Genomic DNA, 19,278 nt, shown 5'->3' on the forward strand with positions numbered 1-19,278 from the left:
TGAATTTATTTAACATGGAGGTGATAGTTGTCAAGACAAGAACAAAGAAAGCATTAACAAATGTTTGTGCACTTCAATATCCTTCACAAAATAATTAAGCCAACAAGATATAGGAAAAATGATTGATTGATAGATCGATCAGTTAAACTAGTGAATGCTTTGTGCTTAAGAGAATTTGAACTGAACTAAGAGCAAGAATCTGATTCAGAAAGCTTCAGCTCACCTTAAAACATTTGTAAGTGAAGTTACAAGCAGCCTCTCAAATCTTGGAGGTATCATGGAGAATATTGAGGATATATTGATTATATTCACGCATTTATAGTAATCACCCTATATATTCATACAGTAAACCGCAACAGTAATACAAATGATTTTCAAGTATAGTAATCCATGGACTTTAGAAAGCCAATACTTTTTGTTCCTGTGACTTTAGGAGGTACCAGTCTTCTGACACTATGGTGTTTGAAAATAATTTCTACTTTTTCAGCAGGCAAGCTCATGCACCCCTAATATATTCTATTCCATAAGTTCTGAAAGAAGTCAGAACGTTGTTTCAGTTAAGATTATGATTATGGCAAAGCAGCTTTAAACCTGTAGTACTAGCACTGTACTCATACTTTAGGTTTTTGTAGTAGATATTTCATCAATTCTGTGCAAAAACTCACTTAAAATATCAACTTAATGTTAAGCGGCAATAAAAAACACCTCAGTATTTTTCAGCATTGTCACTAACCCTGAATTTCCCAAAGTCAGCTTTGGACCTGAGATATATGCAAGAGCGTAATTGTTTTTCTGTCAATGATTGTTTTCAAGAAGTGTCTCATTTGGGTAGCTGCCTGTGTTGTTTACATATAATTCACATTAATTATTGTGATTATTTACTTGCTTATTTATTTCAAAAATTAGTGTTGTTATTCTAAACAGCAAAATTGGAATATGGCTATATACTGTCCCTTTCTGACCACATTGTACAGCTTCAATTGCGAATGATCCAGGTCTGATGTTCTCTCTCTGATGGTATCAACACAGTCTTTCAGATCTGTCCCTCTCTAATAAGAGTGGAAAAGATCACCATTACAAAGTCTTTAAGGGCTGTGGTGTGATTTCAAATGGCTGGCTGAAATTCCTGACATGTTAAAAACAAAGCATTCGGTTACACAAAACAAACTCTCAATGAACCTCTTCAGTTCTATGGTTAACCGATTGGGATGTGTCAGCTCCCGTGGAAAGCTGATAGCACAAAAGTGCTGCTTCAGTTTGAAATAAGACAATAGCTAGAACCACAACAAACAGATAAAAGTGTAAGAAATACCCGAAAAAAAAATTAACAGTTAGTGACCATTTTGATTACTACGTATAAAAATGTATGTAATGACTTGTATTTCAGAGGATGGCTTGGAACTGTTACGTTACACATTGGTGGAGATCTTATACTTCGGTGACATGTTGCTATGGAACCAGATGAAGCTGAAAATGACACCCATTGTTTTCGGGATGCTCTCGTCAAAGGCGAAGGTCATGGCTTCGTGCAGGGGCACTTTGACCACCTCGATCAATTCGCCCTCTTGGGGTTTTCCTCCTCCCTCTCCGACGCAAATCTCATCGGACACCTCTGCGTAGAACATAGTCTGCTTCGATCCAGTCACTCCGACTCCTGACCTGTGGGGGAGGAAAGCACAAGGGACTCAAAAAGAGCAATCCGAGAACACTTCAGTTTTCCTTCACAAGGCACTGCAGCTATAAACTATGAATGCCTGATTTAAAGGGATGGTTCACTAAAAAATCAAATCCTGTCATCGTTTACACACCCTCAAGTTGTTCCACCAAGCCTGTATGAATTTCTTTCTTCTGCTGAACATAAAAGAAGATATTTTGAAGAATATGGTTTACCAAACAGTTGATGGACCCCATTGAAAAAAATATGAAGAAAAAAAATACTATGGAAGTCAGTGGGGCGCATCAACTGTTTCTTCAAAACTGGCATTCTTCAAAATATCTTCTTTTGTGTTCAGCAGAAGAAAAACTCATAAAGGGTTGGAACAACTTGAGGGCGAGTAAATGATGACAGAATTTACATTTTTGGGTGACCTATCCCTTTAAGCTAAAGAAGCCACATGTTGACTAATTCAATGCTAATGCTAAATGCTAATGCCCCATGTGTTGTGATTCCTCCTTGGTAATCCCATATGTGTATTCTTTGTTCTTCCACGGTATCCCTGTCTTTCCGTGGGCAGATTTGCTCTGCCCATGTCTCAGCGAGCGTCTGAAGTAGTTCCATCCCAGTCTAAGGCCCAGTCCCAAATGGCACACTTCATATGCACTTTCGGTCTAGTGGACTTACAATGGCTGCCGCGTGTTCGTTAAGTACGTGAGACCGAAGGGTGTCCCATTTGTCATTTTAGGCCTCAGAAGGGTGCTCGCGAGCGCCCCCTTTGCGGTCGATATGCACCCTCGATGCGCACTTTTGCCGAGCCCGCACTGATGCGAGCTCCACAGCAGACTTCTTCCCGACAGTCAAAGCGGCATTAAGTCACGAAAGTTCGGACTCGAAGGAAGACCACGAGTGCTTAGGCTGCCATTTGGGACAGGGCCTAGGTAGGACCTACCACAGAAGCCATTCCATACGTAGCACTTATTGTTCGATTTTATTCCTTATTTTAAATGTGGACAAACAGCGTAGTAAATTTTTAGCATAATTTAAGCTAAAGAAGTAAAATTTTTGCTAAAATAAAGGTTCTGTACCAGTGTCGTCACATTTAACTCCTGATTTGAGATGATATTGAAATGTAATCTTGGCAAACAGCTTTATAAATGGTCTTTCCACATTCAGATACCTGAATGCTTATTACCAACTTGAAAACTATTTGACCAGGGGTGTTACCAAGATGGCAGGCAAGTGAACTGGCTGCCATTAAAGTCACTTAATGAGCAAAAATAAATTATGCTACATGAAAATAATTACCATCCATTCAAATGACGATTCTGAAATCCATTAGGGATGTATGGATGAGGAGACATCCACCATTCAAGCAGCTCTTGTTGAAATTGCTATTGTACAATGAGGACTAGGCATGGGCAAAGGGGGTCTACTGCGAGGACCTGAAGGCATGAAACAAGACCTCTCATACCTTAATAGACAGCAATCCGGTAAGCGCCACTGTGGCTGAGGCGTAACCTCACTTGAGACTCCGTCATGGAGACATCACCATGGAGATCTCCCTAACACCATAAGAGTATTACAGAGATGTGAAGCTTCCAAAAGCCCCTTCTTTTCTTAGTATTTTTGAATTTTTGAAATGAGCTTATGAAATATGGAAGAAAATTACAAGGCCGTGATGCCTGCGTACCATCGAACTGATGGATGATGGCCCGAGGAGGTAAAAATGGAACAAGCCCCAGCAATCACTTTCTAGGATGAGTTTAAACTAACCACAATGAGTGCGTTGCAAAACATAACTCTACATCTGAGAGGATGGATTTCATGAGAATCTGACTGTGTCTGTAACCAATGAAAAATGCTGACATCCACTCCTCAAAGAATGAAGACAAGAAATGACAAATGAACTATTCTGAAGCCCTCCGCATGGGGCATTTATGGGCCCGGAAGATATCGTTTGCTAATAAATCTTTGGACGATTCCAGTTTCAACACAAAAGAGAGAATACAGTTCCTTCCTCTCTTTAGGAGAAAGTTTAGGAGATAGTTAGGCTATACAAATGTCATTTTAACTTTATTATGCTTATGGTCAAGAATGTACATTTGCAAATTGTAAACGCAAAGCAAATTACTCCTGTTCCTTCAGTACTGCAAAAAAAATAACTTGGTTTGAACTTTCTATTCATCAAAGATTCCTGAAAAAATGGATCAGTTTCCACAAAAACATTGTGCAGCACAACTGTTTTCAACAATGACAATAAGAAATGTGTGAAATCATCATATTAGAATGATTTATGAAGGATCATGTGACACTGAAGATTGGAGTAATGATTCCACTTTGCCATCACAGTAATAAATTACATTTAAAAAACATATTAACAAAAGAAATGGCTATTTTAAATTGCAATGCCATTTCACATTAGTAGTTTTCAAATAAATGCAGCCTTGGTTAGCATAAGAAACTTAAAAAATATTATAGACCCCAAATGGTAGCATATATTTAAATAAATATAGGCCTATGCAAATAAGGATAAATATTGACCTATGTGCAGTGACATCAGAACAACGAGCTAAGACTACCATTCAATTTAGGACATGATTTCGTCTCAAGTCAGCCACTGGTTTGATGATCTAAGAGGCCTGTCAGATTGAGCCTAGAAAGGTACTAAGAGAAGCAAAATGTTATCCAGTCAGGGTATATATATCAGGATAGAAAGTGACAATGAGGTTAAAAATTTTATTATAATGATAAAATGTCAGAGGACAAAAATTGAAATTTATTGAAAACAATCTCTGGTTAGTGCCATGATCTAGAGGTTAATGTAAATGCATATATGAACAATGCGTCATTTCCTCATCCACTTTCCCACATTTCTTGTTCCCTCTGGTTTCTAATTATGTGGAAAAAGAAAAAAGTGTAAAATTCATTGTGTAACAAATTTTCACTGAGTAATCAAACAGAAATAGGTCATACACTCTCTGCATTCCTTCATGTCCCTAAATATGTCCATAAACACAGCAGGTGCAGCAGGTGTTTATGATGGTGCGGTGCAGTCAGCAGGTGCGTCCAAGCTGTGTCTGTGCGTTCATTTGAGAGGAGGATGCTTTGTGACTCCATGTGGTATTTTAGCAAATCAGAGATGGCTGTGGCACAGGTCACAAACAGCAACATGCAGATGTCGCAGGCTCACACACGCAGGTGGTGTGACTCTGGCAGGTGCGAGGCGGCAGGGGTTTACGACAGTCTCCTCAATGAAGACTGATAAGAGCATAATGCAGCACTGTTTCATCTTTCTTTACAGATGAGATTGGGACACAATTAACCCCTGAATACTTTATCTGAGGTTCTTTCCTCTGGGGGTTTACCAGCCAATGATCAAGATGAAGGTTAAATATTAAATTGGGAAACAAGATAAAAATGTATGTCAGTCATGCCAAAGTGCATATTAGCAGACATTTATACATTCCTCTCTCACACACTCTCTATAAACAACTATTCAAAAGTTTGGGGTCAGAAAGTTTTTTTTTTTTAAGGTTTCTGAAAGAAGTCTCTCATGCTCAACAGGCCCCCGTTTACACCTGGTATTAAGATGCGTTTTGGTTGATTGGGTCACGAGTGGACGACGCTAAATAAAGGTGTAAATGGGGTATAAATCGTTTTGAGTTTGTTGACTACTTCCAGAGGTAGTCGAAAACGCATTTCGACCGTATTGCTTTCGTAGTGTAAACACTCATGTGGTTGAATGCGTTCGAACAGCAACAAAAAAGCCTACTCTCTGCCTACTTACCTAATGCCTAAACATTATGGGAAGCACGCTAGCTAGAAGGGATTTAAACTTTGTTTGCAGAAGACCCAAGTTTGGTTTGAAGACAAAAACATACCAAGCTCAATGTTCTCTCACCATTCCTGATTTCACACTCACAGCGTTCGGCGTGGTCTTGCGGCTGTCAGAGCAGAAACGATTCAACAAAAGCTGCTGCTCTCCGTGTTTTTTTTTCCCTGTCGTCTCCGGGCACGTTCATATGTAAATTGCGTGAGCTTATTTTGTTCATTAGATCAAAAGATTTGAAAAAACCCATACATTTACCCACCCATAGACCCCTCGAAGAAATCAGGACAGAAGTGGTTAAAAGTGGACAAAAGAGATGGGTTAATACACCAGGTGTAAACGGGTATATATCCGATCGACCAATCTTACTGCCAGGTGTCAATAGGGCCACATTGGCTGCATTTATCAGATAAAAAAAATACAGTAAAAACAGTAATATTGTAAAATATTATAGCAATTTAAAATAACTTTTCGTTTTTAATACATTTAAAAATGTAATTTATTCCTGTGATGACAAAGCTGAATATTCAGCAGCCATTACTTCAGTCTTTAGTGTCTCATGATCCCATCATTCTAATATGCTGAGAATAGGACGTTCAAAACAACTGCATTCATTTGAAACAGAAATCTTCTGTAAAATTATAAATGTCTTTATTGTCACTTTTGATCAAATTATTGTGTCCTTGCTGAATGAAAGTATTAATCTCTCTCATAAAAATCTTACTGATATTAATAGTATTAAAGTAGTATATACATACACATATACAGTATATATACACAGTGTATACACTCACCTAAAGGATTATTAGGAACACCTGTTCAATTTCTCATTAATGCAATTATCTAATTAACCAATCACATGGCAGTTGCTTCAATGCATTTAGGGGTGTGGTCCTGGTCAAGACAATCTCCTGAACTCCAAACTGAATGTCAGAATGGGAAAGAAAGGTGATTTAAGCAATTTTGAGCGTGGCATGGTTGTTGGTGCCAGACGGGCCGGTCTGAGTATTTCACAATCTGCTCAGTTACTGAGATTTTCACGCACAACCATTTCTAGGGTTTACAAAGAATGGTGTGAAAAGGGAAAAACATCCAGTATGCGGCAGTCCTGTGGGCGAAAATGCCTTGTTGATGCTAGAGATCAGAGGAGAATGGGCCGACTGAATCAAGCTGATAGAAGAGCAACTTTGACTGAAATAACCACTCGTTACAACCGAGGTATGCAGCAAAGCATTTGTGAAGCCACAACACGCACAACCTTGAGGCGGATGGGCTACAACAGCAGAAGACCCCACCGGGTACCACTCATCTCCACTACAAATAGGAAAAAGAGGCTACAATTTGCACGAGCTCTCCAAAATTGGACAGTTGAAGACTGGAAAAATGTTGCCTGGTCTGATGAGTCTCAATTTCTGTTGAGACATTCAGATGGTAGAGTCAGAATTTGGCGTAAACAGAATGAGAACATGGATCCATCATGCCTTGTTACCACTGTGCAGGCTGGTGGTGGTGTAATGGTGTGGGGGATGTTTTCTTGGCACACTTTAGGCCCCTTAGTGCCAATTGGGCATCGTTTAAATGCCACTGCCTACCTGAGCATTGTTTCTGACCATGTCCATCCCTTTATGACCACCATGTACCCATCCTCTGATGGCTACTTCCAGCAGGATAATGCACCATGTCACAAAGCTCGAATCATTTCAAATTGGTTTCTTGAACATGACAATGAGTTCACTGTACTAAAATGGCCCCCACAGTCACCAGATCTCAACCCCAATAGAGCAATCTTTGGGATGTGGTGGAACGGGAGCTTCGTGCCCTGGATGTGCATCCCACAAATCTCCATCAACTGCAAGATGCTATCCTATCAATATGGGCCAACATTTCTAAAGAATGCTTTCAGCACCTTGTTGAATCAATGCCACGTAGAATTAAGGCAGTTCTGAAGGCGAAAGGGGGTCAAACACAGTATTAGTATGGTGTTCCTAATAATCCTTTAGGTGAGTGTATATACATAATTAGGGGTGTATCGGTACACAGAAGTCACAGTTTGGTACATACCTCAGTTTTGGGGTCACGGTTCGATACGAGTTCGGTACAACAGGAAAAAGCAACAAATCCCCAATGCTAGGTTTCTTTTTATTTATTTTGAACAGACAGTAATGCAAATTACAGTTTGTTCCACCTTGTGGCATTTAGTCCCCCCTGAGGTAGTTGATACAGTACAGACTCCTTTAGTGTATTTAGCACTAAGCAGTAAACAGAATGCACTCTTGCTTAAGCATCTCTTGTGTTACAGAAGTACAAAATAAATTGAATAAAAAATAAATAAAAACTTGTGCAGAGATTAGTTTTTGCACTCCTGTAGCCTAGATCCGGTGATTGGTACACCTGGATTATGTCGTCTGCCCACTAACCGCCTCATTATAGCAGTGAAAACAACTTAAAATACTCCTTCATTTATGGTAATACAGATGAGAGTAACTGTAAAGGGTCTGTTTTTTTGTGTAGAACTCACAATAAAAACAAAACATTGTGCTTTTGTAAAATAAAGAAAAGAAGTAGGATGGCGCTTTTATCTGTCCCAGTTTTGTTTCCGTTAAGTTAGTAGAGTGCATACGGAAAATGTATCGATATTCCGCGTATAGGCTACTAGAAAGCTCTTGCGTGCCATCTGAACTCTTGTTTTGGGTTGGTGCATAGATCGCCTCTCCTTCTTCTGTTCTTTTTCCTGTTGTGGCAGTTAGCAAACAGCATTGCATTACCGCACGTGCACCCTTCTGGATTGTAATGTGGATCGCCTGTGACTGACTGTATTCGTCGTCAGACTGAATGCACACCGAACCGTGATGTCCGTACTGTAATGGTTCGGGACGATTATATATATAACCTGATCACCCTATCGATGTTTATTTGTCATATTATATATATATATATATATATATATATATATATATATATATATATATATATATATATATATATATATATATATATAAATAAACATATATTAATATAATAAACATATATTAAGACAAATAAACATCGATAGGGTGAGCAGGCTAACTGCAGAATGCTGTGATTGACCAATCAGAAGTATTCCAGAGAGACATCTAATAAAAAAAGTAAATAAGCCTGAATAAACCTCACGACTTGTTTCATTATCAGTGTATCACTTACGAGGCTGCTTGTGTTATTATTAGCCACTTTCACACTTGAAAGCTGCTAAATTTCCAGATTTACTTTCCCACATCCATTATTAGCACAAGCAGCAGCTTCATTGACATCACCAAAATATTTTAGACTTAAGACTTCCTTTATTAATCCTCGAGGGGAAATTAAGGTGTTACAGCAGCCAACAGAAAATCAAGACCCAACATGCATGATAAAAATAGACAATACAATCAATCAATCAATCAATCAATCAATCATCTCAATAAGTATTCTAAACTCATTGACATCACCAAAATATTTTACATCTGACACCTTTAACAAGAAATAACCTTTAACAATAAACCTATTGAAATTTAATGTGATGACATTTCTCATCACATTGTTGCTGCTAATAGAGTTTGATCTGCATCACATGGGCCTACAAGTAAGGCTCAATCCCAATTCACCCCTTGCCCCTACCCCTCCGTTTTGCGCGTTCCCGTGAAGGGGTACAGTTGTCTCGATTCTCTTTTGGTTGGAGGGGGAGGGGTAGGGGTAGGGGTAGGGGGAGGGGTAGGGGTAGGGGGAAGGGCCAGATAGCCCTTGAAACTAAGATTTTTCGGGATCACACTTCAAACAAAGGGGTATGAGAAATGTACCTGCATACACCGGCTACAGAGGCAACACGACTACCAATAATAATTTTCTTTATGTCACATTCAATATTGTGTTCATATTTATGGTCATGTTCTTCAAAGAAACGGGTGCAAAAAAAAAAATCGCTAAAGTTCGTTAACAATATGACGCGTGTAAAAAGCAAAAGTTTGAAGCGAAGTGGACGCGCGAATGAGGCAAATTCGCTTCCACCGCGCCACGCTAAACGCGCCTTAACATTGAAATCACTCGCGCCAGACGCTCTATTCGCGTTTGGTGTGAACGCAGCATTAGGCGCCGAAGATATCGTCATCTCCGTTGTTTTCTGCGAACTTCAGAAGAAAAATGCAAAAAAATATCTGTAACTCACGGAAGACTACAGCTGACGACGGCATCTTGGAAGTTTGTGATAAACATTGGCGCATCTCCTGTGACGTAGGCGCTAGCAACGACGTATAATGACGTGTAACGGTGTAGTAGTGGTGTCCCATTTCTTAGGGGAATATTTTCACCCCTACGCCTTGCCACTCTGTTTCAAGGGGCAAGGGTAAGGGGTAGGCGAAGGGGTATAAAATAGAATTAGGATTGGGCCTAAATGCTTTGGAGTGATTGCTCTCTAACTTCACGTGTGAATTACGCGAACGAATTAGCCAGAATATCAGAAATGTTACTTATTTTAGATGGGTTCTCACCTGTATGATGTGATCTTTCTCAGTTTAGTGACTGGCACATCATATCCGCACTCTTCCAGCACTTCCTGCCTGGCAATCTCCTCTAGAGAAAGGTTGGGTTTGTCCACCAAGCCTGCGCAAAGCTCGTAGGTCACACCAGCCGAAGCTGGAGGTTGGTGGCTTGATGTCTCTTCGCTTGAGTCCCCTGCTTGGTTCTCTTCTGGGACTTTAGCTTCTGTTGGTGCGGGTTCCGCTGACTCTTCCTCCGCAGGCTGCAGGGGCTTAAGTTTGCTCCGCTCCCATTCGCTCATGTATACAGCTGTGGAGAAGTAAGACGTGTCACTCATTGTTCAAGAGTGCTTTTAAACACAAAGATAGATGAGGAAACATCTGAGTACACACCACTTTGACTGATGAGATCTCAAATATAGTGTTTTAGAGCATGTAGGCACAAGTATGTGTGTGAGAACCATAGACTGTAAAAAAAGATGGACGACGCCCCTTCGCTCTCTTCCATTGATAAGAACTGAAGCCGCCAGAGTCCCGATATGGCGCTGACATATTGGAACTTGAGTCTGCGCAGTAGCGATCTCGGGACCAGACCTGCGCAGTAGTGAGCAGGAAGTAAAGCCGCGAGATCAACGCTCCGCCCTCACTCTCGCAGAACTCACTCAGGGAGAGTGGATTCTGCACACTTTTTTAAAAATTGATTGCAGTACGACAAGAGGCTTGTTAAAATAAAGTAAATACAATATCCTCAGTCTCCTGAAGATCCCGAAAAAAATGTCCGTTGGTGCTTCAGTGACTACTTCGCTCGAGAACCTGTCAATCACAGCTGTCAATCATGACGTTACACCACCGCATCACGTAACTAACTAAAAAACAACTTATTTTTGAAACAGACACTTGAACTTACATCAGCGTGATTAAAACGACAGCAAATGAAAGAAACCACCTTTGGAAAAAAATATATTTGAAGTGTAATTTAATTGTTTAGTTGGTCTCACGTCCCGTTGAATAACATGGGGAGGCGGGTCTTATGACCTATACTAGGACCAGCCACCGGGGGGCGATCGAGACGTTTTGGCTTCACTTTTCAGGGCTTGTGCGGCACGCTTGGTAAGAACAAGAATCTTAAAAAACAACATTGTATTCACATTGGTTTCATACGGTTTTGAAAACTTTAAGACAAGTTTAAATTCGATGACTAAGAATGTTTTTTGGTGTAACTGTCACCTAATTATAATAACATAACATACTAAAATCATAAATGCATGGAATCATTATTTATTTATTTAAAACATTGTGTTTTTTGGTGAGTCAAAAAAACATCAAACTTTTTATGAGTTTTGGCCGTTCATTTACACGACAACGGTGTTTTGGGGGCCTGAAATTGCAAAATTTTGAAATCTGGTTTCAAACATGAACTTGTGAAAATGGTGGCATCATGCGCATGCATATTACACGTTAAGTCTATAGGCGTGTAATGTTTCTTTACAAAGTGACATCGCCAACTACTGGCCTGGCATAAATGATACAGCGTTTTTAATCGTTTTTGCGGATCCATGTGAACGGGGATCGTTTTGACAACATTATTGTCTGTACACAAAAAAACACAAAGGAAAACGTTTCCGCTTTTAGTACATAATTGTCATGTAAACGTGCCCTCAGACAACAACCTAATTTGTCAAAATATGGAAATTATATCTATGGAAATTATATGATCTTTTAACAGACTTACTGACCTAGTAATAATAGAGATGTTTGGCCAACCAGTTTATTTTAGTATCAATGATAAACTACTATCATATTTAAAATGAGATATTTTTATATATTTTCTGTCTTTAACTTAATTTAAAAAAAAAAAAAAAAATGCAATTTTGTTGTGCTTCTTGTAAATTTTATTTAAAATTTTTTAAATATCTATATACTGTAGTTTTTATTAAGTTTTAGTTTTTAGTTTATTTAGTTTGTTCTTCAACAAGTTAAACAAAATGAGAAGTTGCTTTTGCAACTAGCTGAAAGCTTAAGATTTTTATATTTTATTTTATTTCAGTTAATGTTTGTCTTTTTTCAAGTAATGAACTTTTTATATGGTTTTAGTTTTACTTAACAACTGTGCCCAACTCATGGTTCACCACGCATGGGTTTGAACCTACAACCTTACAGATATCTTTACCCAGATCTTTAACTACTAACGCCCTTCAGACGAATGTACTGTACATATGGGACTGACTGAGAGCTCAATTCAAGAACAGCCATCCTTGAGAAGACTTGTTCTTATGTTTCCCTGCACAAGGCCTGCCTTTTCATTTGAAGCATTGTTTGAAGACTTACAGAAAAGAAAAAAAAAACTGTAGAAAGACGTCTCTCTTTCAATGCAAGGCTTTCCTTCCATTCTGAGAAGCAGGGCGCCGTCCCTGGCGAGCATGTATAGAACAATAGTGTAACAGTGTAGCGCAGGGCCAAAGCTTCATTGAGAGCACTGAAAAATGCTCTGTTTGCACGACCACCATCGACATGAAAAATGTCCCATTATGAGAACACTGCAATAGGTTTATATGTGGCTTATTCCTTTGTGTGCTACACATTTCAGAGAGATGTGGGAAGGTTCTAAACGGTCTTAGAAGAAAAAAATCTTATTTTTTCCTAGTCTATCATCCATGTTATTTTCAAGCAAACATTTCTCTCTAACAGCAGTTATAAAATGGCACCTGATATCTGTTGCATATCAGATGTTTTTTTAAAAGGTTAACTTTTACAAAACATTTCTTCGTCTCTTTCAGGTAGAGATCTGGGTGTAGTACGACACTGTAATGAGATACAGTCTAAATTAAGTAGGCCTATGTGTGAGAGCATTTGCATGCAGTATGTCGAGGTGTTGTTCTGCTGTGAAATCATGCTACAAAATCAAAGTTTATTATTAAAGAATTGGTTTTAGGGAAGTTTTGAATGTATCTGGCCCACACAGGCACCTAGGTTGTGTAGGATGAGGGGGACCTTAGGTTAGTAGGAGAGCTCAGATAGATGCAAAACAACAAGAAACATTAGTTTAGGTGTGACAAGCCTCACATAGATGCTTTACTCAAATTTGATGTTTTTGGGGGGCTCCAAGAATATATCTAACAGGGTTGAGCAACATTAAGAATTGAATTGAGAATTGTTTTTAAATTACAAATCAATTCCTGAATTCAATGAAGCAGAATTAAAATGACCTGAAATTCAAAGACTAACTGCAATGTGCACTTTAATGATAAAAATGTGATAAAGGTAAATCTAACCTTACCCATAAAATCAGAGGGAAATGATAGGTGAATAACACTGATGTAGAAGCACCTAACCCTTCTTGTAAGCCTAAACTTCACATAAACTGTAAACTTGTCCCTCAAATTTGTTTGGTTAATTGGAATGTTGTTCCAGGATCAGGATCAGGATCCCTTTCAGGATTCTGAAAGGGAGCTATTTCAGAATTTCAGAATTTTGCACAACCCTGATATCTACAGTAATTGAAAAATACCTTACAGCCTTCCTAAGATCTCATGGACGTAGAAAAATCCAACATTCGTTAAATAGGTGTGAAGAAAACAAGATCTAAAATCAGTCAAAATCAAAGATTCAAGCATGGAAAACTGCAGGACGTTACCTGGGCGGAACTGCTTGACCAGGATAAAACAGTGTGAGGTGGTGTTGAAAATCAGCACAGAGACACTGGAGAGAGAAAAGAAAAGGAAGAGGAATGAATTTAGAAGCCAAGTTGTCACTTGGAGAAGCGGTTCCACATGGAGCAGTACTCAACAATGGATATCTACCCTTCTCGTTAATGCATCCAGTCCTGCAAGAGCAACAACAAAACTTGGGTAGGCTTAGAGTAGTGATAGAGTAAGTGAACATGAGCATGTGTGTGAAAGAGAGAGGCACATGGACACCCTTGCTCCATCAAGCCCCAACAAATCACCCAGGATTAACACCTTGGATGTGGTCTTGGCTTTTCACTTTATCTCGGTTTGAGACTGAACATAATGCCCTAAGAAGAAGAGAATAAATCCCTGCGTCTTAAGGATCTCTGTATAATAGGATTTATCCACTGAAGCATACTGGGATAGCCAGGCCTCAGTAGACTAGCTAATAGCTCAGCGTGGCAGGAGGTCAGAGGACAGAGTGTCTCTGTACAGCACTTTCACACTTATACAAGCAACATCCTTCCCCAACTCTCCAACCAGGACAACACATACCTGACAAAAAAAACTGACTCCGGAGATCCAAGCGAAAAATATTTCATTACCAAATACATCAAACAATATGTACACACTGTTGCTCCCAAACACACCCAAGTATGTGTTTACATGTGCTGTTATAATTGAGCTACAGCGTTATTAACGTAGTTGAGCATGCCTTCATCTGCCTTATGCATAATCAAATATTTAATTATTAAACACAACTTGTGTGTCTTTTGGACCATACACACAACATTGAGACCATTAACGCATATACATGCATCATATTATCTAGATCAACTTCACAAATGCCATGCTGGCACACCCTTAGCTGGACCAGACAAACCATTGCTTTAGACTGAAAATGTATTTAGTCAAACAGCTGTATTAATTTAACTTCTAAAGACTGATGTTAATAGCAGGTGTAAACGGGGACATTAAAAGAAATGTCTGAAAATCTTGCGGGAAACAAAACAAGTTTTTTTGTTGGTCAATGTGGCAAATGTGTGGCCAACTTTTTCACATTTATGCGTATTTCATAAACACTTGGATTCCTACTGAAATGACTGGGAAATTCGTCAAACAACGATAAATGTGACCACACTTTCAGAGTGCAAGATTTGCCAATTTTTACAGATCAGCTCCTTATCTGCTATAATAATATGTTGTATTAACGTGATTTTTTTGATGGAAAAGGAGAGCGAGACGGCTCTTTGAGTAGAGAAAGCGGATATGTCCGTAGAGACAGGAAGCCCTGCCCAGCCTTTCCCATGGTGAATGCTTGCCAGATATTACCCACACAGCCTGAATGTAAACCTACACACACACACACACACACTCCTGAACCTTACCTACCAGTATTTGTTCCCTACTCAAACAATTTTTATAACATGGCCACACACAAAATTAAAAGGAGCACAATAGCAGTACCGTTTTGGTTATCAAATTATATATATATATATATATATATATATATAAATAAATAAATAAATAAATAAATAAATAAATATAAAAATATATCTTTTTAATTATCGATTATGGATATTTCATTGTTCATGCTCATTTTTTTGCTGCTTACAGTATGTAAAAACATGAATCATTTTAGTGATGCACCAAAATTTTGGCAAACTAGAAATATTCTGGCAAAATAGAAAAAAAAGAAGAAAAAAATAAAAACAAACCTGTTACTATTTAGAGCATGTCAGCCGTGTGGACGCACTTCACTGACACCAAAAATGATGCCAGAGAAATTTGTTTGTTCTAATCTGTTGACGTAGTGTGAACAGTGCAACGCTTCTGGGTTCTACGTCAGAACATCAGCTCATTAATAGTGAGACGACGTTCTGACGTAGAACCCAGAAGCATTGCACTGTTTACACTACAGTACGTCAACAGCTTAGGAGAATGACGTGGAAGAGAAGAGATTGTTGAATAAAGTCGTTATTTTAGGGGTTTTTTTGCACACAAAAAGCATTCTCGTCGCTTCATAATATTAAGGTTGTACCACTGTAGTCACATGGACTATTTTAACAATGTCTTTACTACCTTTCTGGGCCTTGAAAGTTGCAATGACGTTGCGGTCAATGGAGGGGCAGAAAGCTCTCAGATTTCATCAAAAATATCTTCAGTTGTGTTCCGAAGACGAACAAAGTATTACGGGTTTGGAACGACATGAGGGTGAGTAAATAATGACAGAATTGACATTTTTGGATGAACTAGCCCTATAAGAGCGCCTTCTGCTTTTATACTTTCATCTATTCCATCAGGAGGAAGTAGCTTTTGAGGCACACACCTGATGTCAGTTAGGTTCCTCCTTTTTTCTTCACTGATGATGAGCTGAGGAGTACAGACTATCAGGAATGAAGAGTGCAGTCTGGGTCAACCCTTGAAAACTGCGGCTGATGGGTCAGTGCCCCAGCGAGCCGAGGCATGTCTGAATGACGTGCTCCTCGCTGCTTCACCTCTCCACCATGAAAGTACCGTCGAAGTCACGCAGGACATGTCACACGCCATTAAGCCTGCTGTCCATTAGGGCTGTATGGTTCTTGATATGGGATGCAATGCAACGGGAGCAGCAGGAAGAGAAGGAGCCCTGGTGCAGCATTACTAATCACTCACATCACACACTGATGCAAATCCAAAACTGTAGATGAAAGATCAATATACACACTCATCAACGCCCCTGAAAATCCTCACAAAGGACAACGGCTACCAACTCCTTACCTCTCAAAGACCAGCAGAGATCACAAGAGACTGTAGCAGTGGCATTAATGACCTGAACAGATGCTCCTCTTAATGGCTTTACCTTTCATCTGCAGATCACCTCATTCATCAATCCACTAAACAGCGCAACAAAACAACGTCACAGTCAAATGGTAATGTCAAATATTTTAACAAGTGCACATACACAACCGTTCAAAAGTTTGGGGTAACTTTTTTTTTGAAAGAAGTCTCTTATCTCACCAAAGGCTGGATTTATTTCATAAAAAATACAGAAATACTGTAATATTGTATTACAATTTAAAATAACATATTTATTTAAAATGTAGTTTATTCCTGTCAGGGCAAAGCTGAAAATTCCGCATCATTACTCCAGTCTTCAGTGTCACAAGATCCTTGATAAATCATTGTAATATGCTGATTTACAGCTCAGGAAACAACATTTCTTATTATCATCAATGTTGAAAACAGTTGTATGCTTATTATTTTTGTGAAAACTTTAATACATTTTTTTCAAGATTCCTACAAGAATAGAAAGTTCAAAGGAACGGCATTAATTTAAAACAGAAACATTATAAATGTCTTTACTGTCACTTTTGATCAACTTAATGAATCCTTGCTAAATATAAGTGTCAATATCTTCAAAAGTTCTTACTGATCCCAAACTGTTGAATGATCGAGTATGTGAGTAACATGGAGTACAAAATAAGACCACATAAACACTTCGAATAATTATTCACCTTTTACAATAAGAAGCACCTTCTCATAATCAAGGAATTTACAACAGAACCTCATCATTTTCTGTGGTGAATGAGTCTTTTCTTCTTCAGCTCCACTCCAGTCTTTTCCAGAACAGGTTTGACACAAAGTGACAATCTTTTTAAAGTAAATTTTTATTCTTCCCGTTGTCGCTTGAATTGTGCTGGGTTGCCCAACCCACAGTGAAATAAGATTGGTCCAAAATCCAGATCCACATAGCTCCATGTTCTGATTGGCTGTAATTTTCTCACCTTGCAGCACTTTGACTTTATTGAGATTAGAAAAACTACACGCCTGAATGGATGTTTAGGATGAGGTGTTATAACCCCACAGAAACTTGGGTTTTGTGGACCATTTTTCTCACAGACATGGTCCAGACGCTCCTCATTGAAGAACAGAGGCCTTCTGAAGAAACCTAATATAAGAACATGCTGTAACTCTTGCTATATTATTGGCCAGAGAGTTTGCAACCACTTTGTTCCACCAGGTCTATTTGCTGAGAATGATTCAATATCCAGACAGCTCCACGAAAAATAAAAGTGTCCTGCAATATTGACACACGGTCCACAGAGGTTCTCAATCCTCACTGATAGCTTTAATGAACCCTATATGAAAGGTCACCATGATCTCAGGGCAGCAGTTGACAACTGGAGAGGTACAAAGAGGCTGCTCTTAGGTGTGTAATGACCCAAAGACTGCTTTGGGTCGGTGAGAAGGGGTTGTGTGGAAAACAGAATGGAAGTTTTACTGCTTCTGCCTCTTTCTTGGACACTTCAAGCCTGGTCAAGGATCAGTAACTGCACTGAAGACAGGTGGAGGGCTGCAAGGTCTACCTGAAACTACTAAAAAGAGGACTGTGTCTAAAAAAAGAAAGAAAGGGACAGATTTATCACGACAAAGCTCAATGGAGATGTGAGCGTGTAAAAGACAGAATTGAAGAGAGATCAAGATGTGCACACAAAGACTTTTGGGGCAGGGGAGAACTTCCTATTGTTGCACCGTGGTGAGACATTCCAGCTCCAAAAGCCTCTAATCCTCCCAGGTTTATAGTCGCCTTGAAGTATTATGTTCAATGATTTACACTCCATGCAACTCAATGCAAGGGACATCTCTCGAAGAATATCGTTAAACAGGTTAACAGGAAATCCAAATCTCCATTTCTCACTAAAGCACTAAAAGCAAAATGTATCAATTTAGAAGGCAGTCAGAACTCCAAAGAGAAAGAAATACATTTAAAAACAGAAACCGAATAAACCAAAATCAAATAATTCAGAGAGGGCTTACTTCAGTGTTATTATTGTAAAAAAAAAAAAAAAAAAAAAAAAAGGATCAAAAAAGAGAGAAAGAAAGACACATACTCACCTATCATGGGTTTGCATAAAGTCCCAGGACTTCTTTGTTCCATTCTGTGAAAAAACAATTAAAATATCATATAAATCTAAAATAATTATCATATAAAAAAAAAAAGAAAGATTTGAGACAGTCCAACAAATCTATTCATATTTTGCAAACATATAAAAATCCACGTCCAGAGATGGCACGCACAGAAAGTGGTTCATGAGAAGAATATTTTTGACAGTTGTATTTATAATGTTAAATACTGAACATTTTTTCATGCCGTAACTTCAGGTTCCTTAAGGAAAATTTGTTTTCCATGAGGAGAGGGATTGTCAAATTAAATTTTAATTTCTCACCTAAAATGTGTAAACCGGGCTTATTTGCAAATTTAACTCCTACTGTAGTTGCTAGGCAACCAGACATCCTATCAATCCCAAAATTATATAAAATGCAATTAGCCACAGATCCCAAGATATTAAGTTATAGGCTAGCTGTTCAATAACAATAATTGCATATGGTGGATATCTATAATAAAGAGCGTGTTCATATTAAATTTCATATGTATAATCAAAACTTGGCATTTAATCTTAATTAAACTATTAAATGGCAACTTTTGGATTTAAGCAAGACAAGAATATTTGTGTATTCGAGTCAAAACTACAGCAATAATGGGAGAGGGTGTGGAGCTCTTAAAATGTTAGTAGTAACAGCCCAGGCTTATGTTTTGTGTACAGTGCATGTACAGTACTAAGTGTCTCACTCACCCTTTTATATAAAACACTA

The 19,278-nt window shown here is 38.7% G+C and overlaps 1 protein-coding gene across 3 annotated transcripts in view; it reads right to left on the reverse strand.

The window, feature by feature from the left end:
* Positions 1-1,213: 1,213 nt before the first annotated feature.
* Positions 1,214-19,278, reverse strand: part of nudt14 (nudix (nucleoside diphosphate linked moiety X)-type motif 14) — a 127,390-nt gene continuing 109,325 nt past the window's right edge. For all 3 annotated transcript variants that reach the window (XM_079887206.1, XM_079887205.1, XM_079887207.1), the window contains 4 exons: positions 18,520-18,563; positions 13,608-13,672; positions 9,986-10,283; positions 1,214-1,659 (listed from right to left, as the gene is read on the reverse strand). In XM_079887206.1, the coding sequence (XP_079743332.1) occupies positions 1,410-1,659; positions 9,986-10,283; positions 13,608-13,672; positions 18,520-18,536 (630 nt within the window). In that variant the 5' untranslated portion in view covers positions 18,537-18,563 and the 3' untranslated portion in view covers positions 1,214-1,409. The remainder of the gene's footprint in view (positions 1,660-9,985; positions 10,284-13,607; positions 13,673-18,519; positions 18,564-19,278) is intronic.

The sequence above is a fragment of the Squalius cephalus genome (genome assembly GCF_949319135.1).
Source record: "Squalius cephalus genome assembly, chromosome: 12".
NCBI classification, from domain to species: Eukaryota; Metazoa; Chordata; class Actinopteri; order Cypriniformes; family Leuciscidae; genus Squalius; species Squalius cephalus.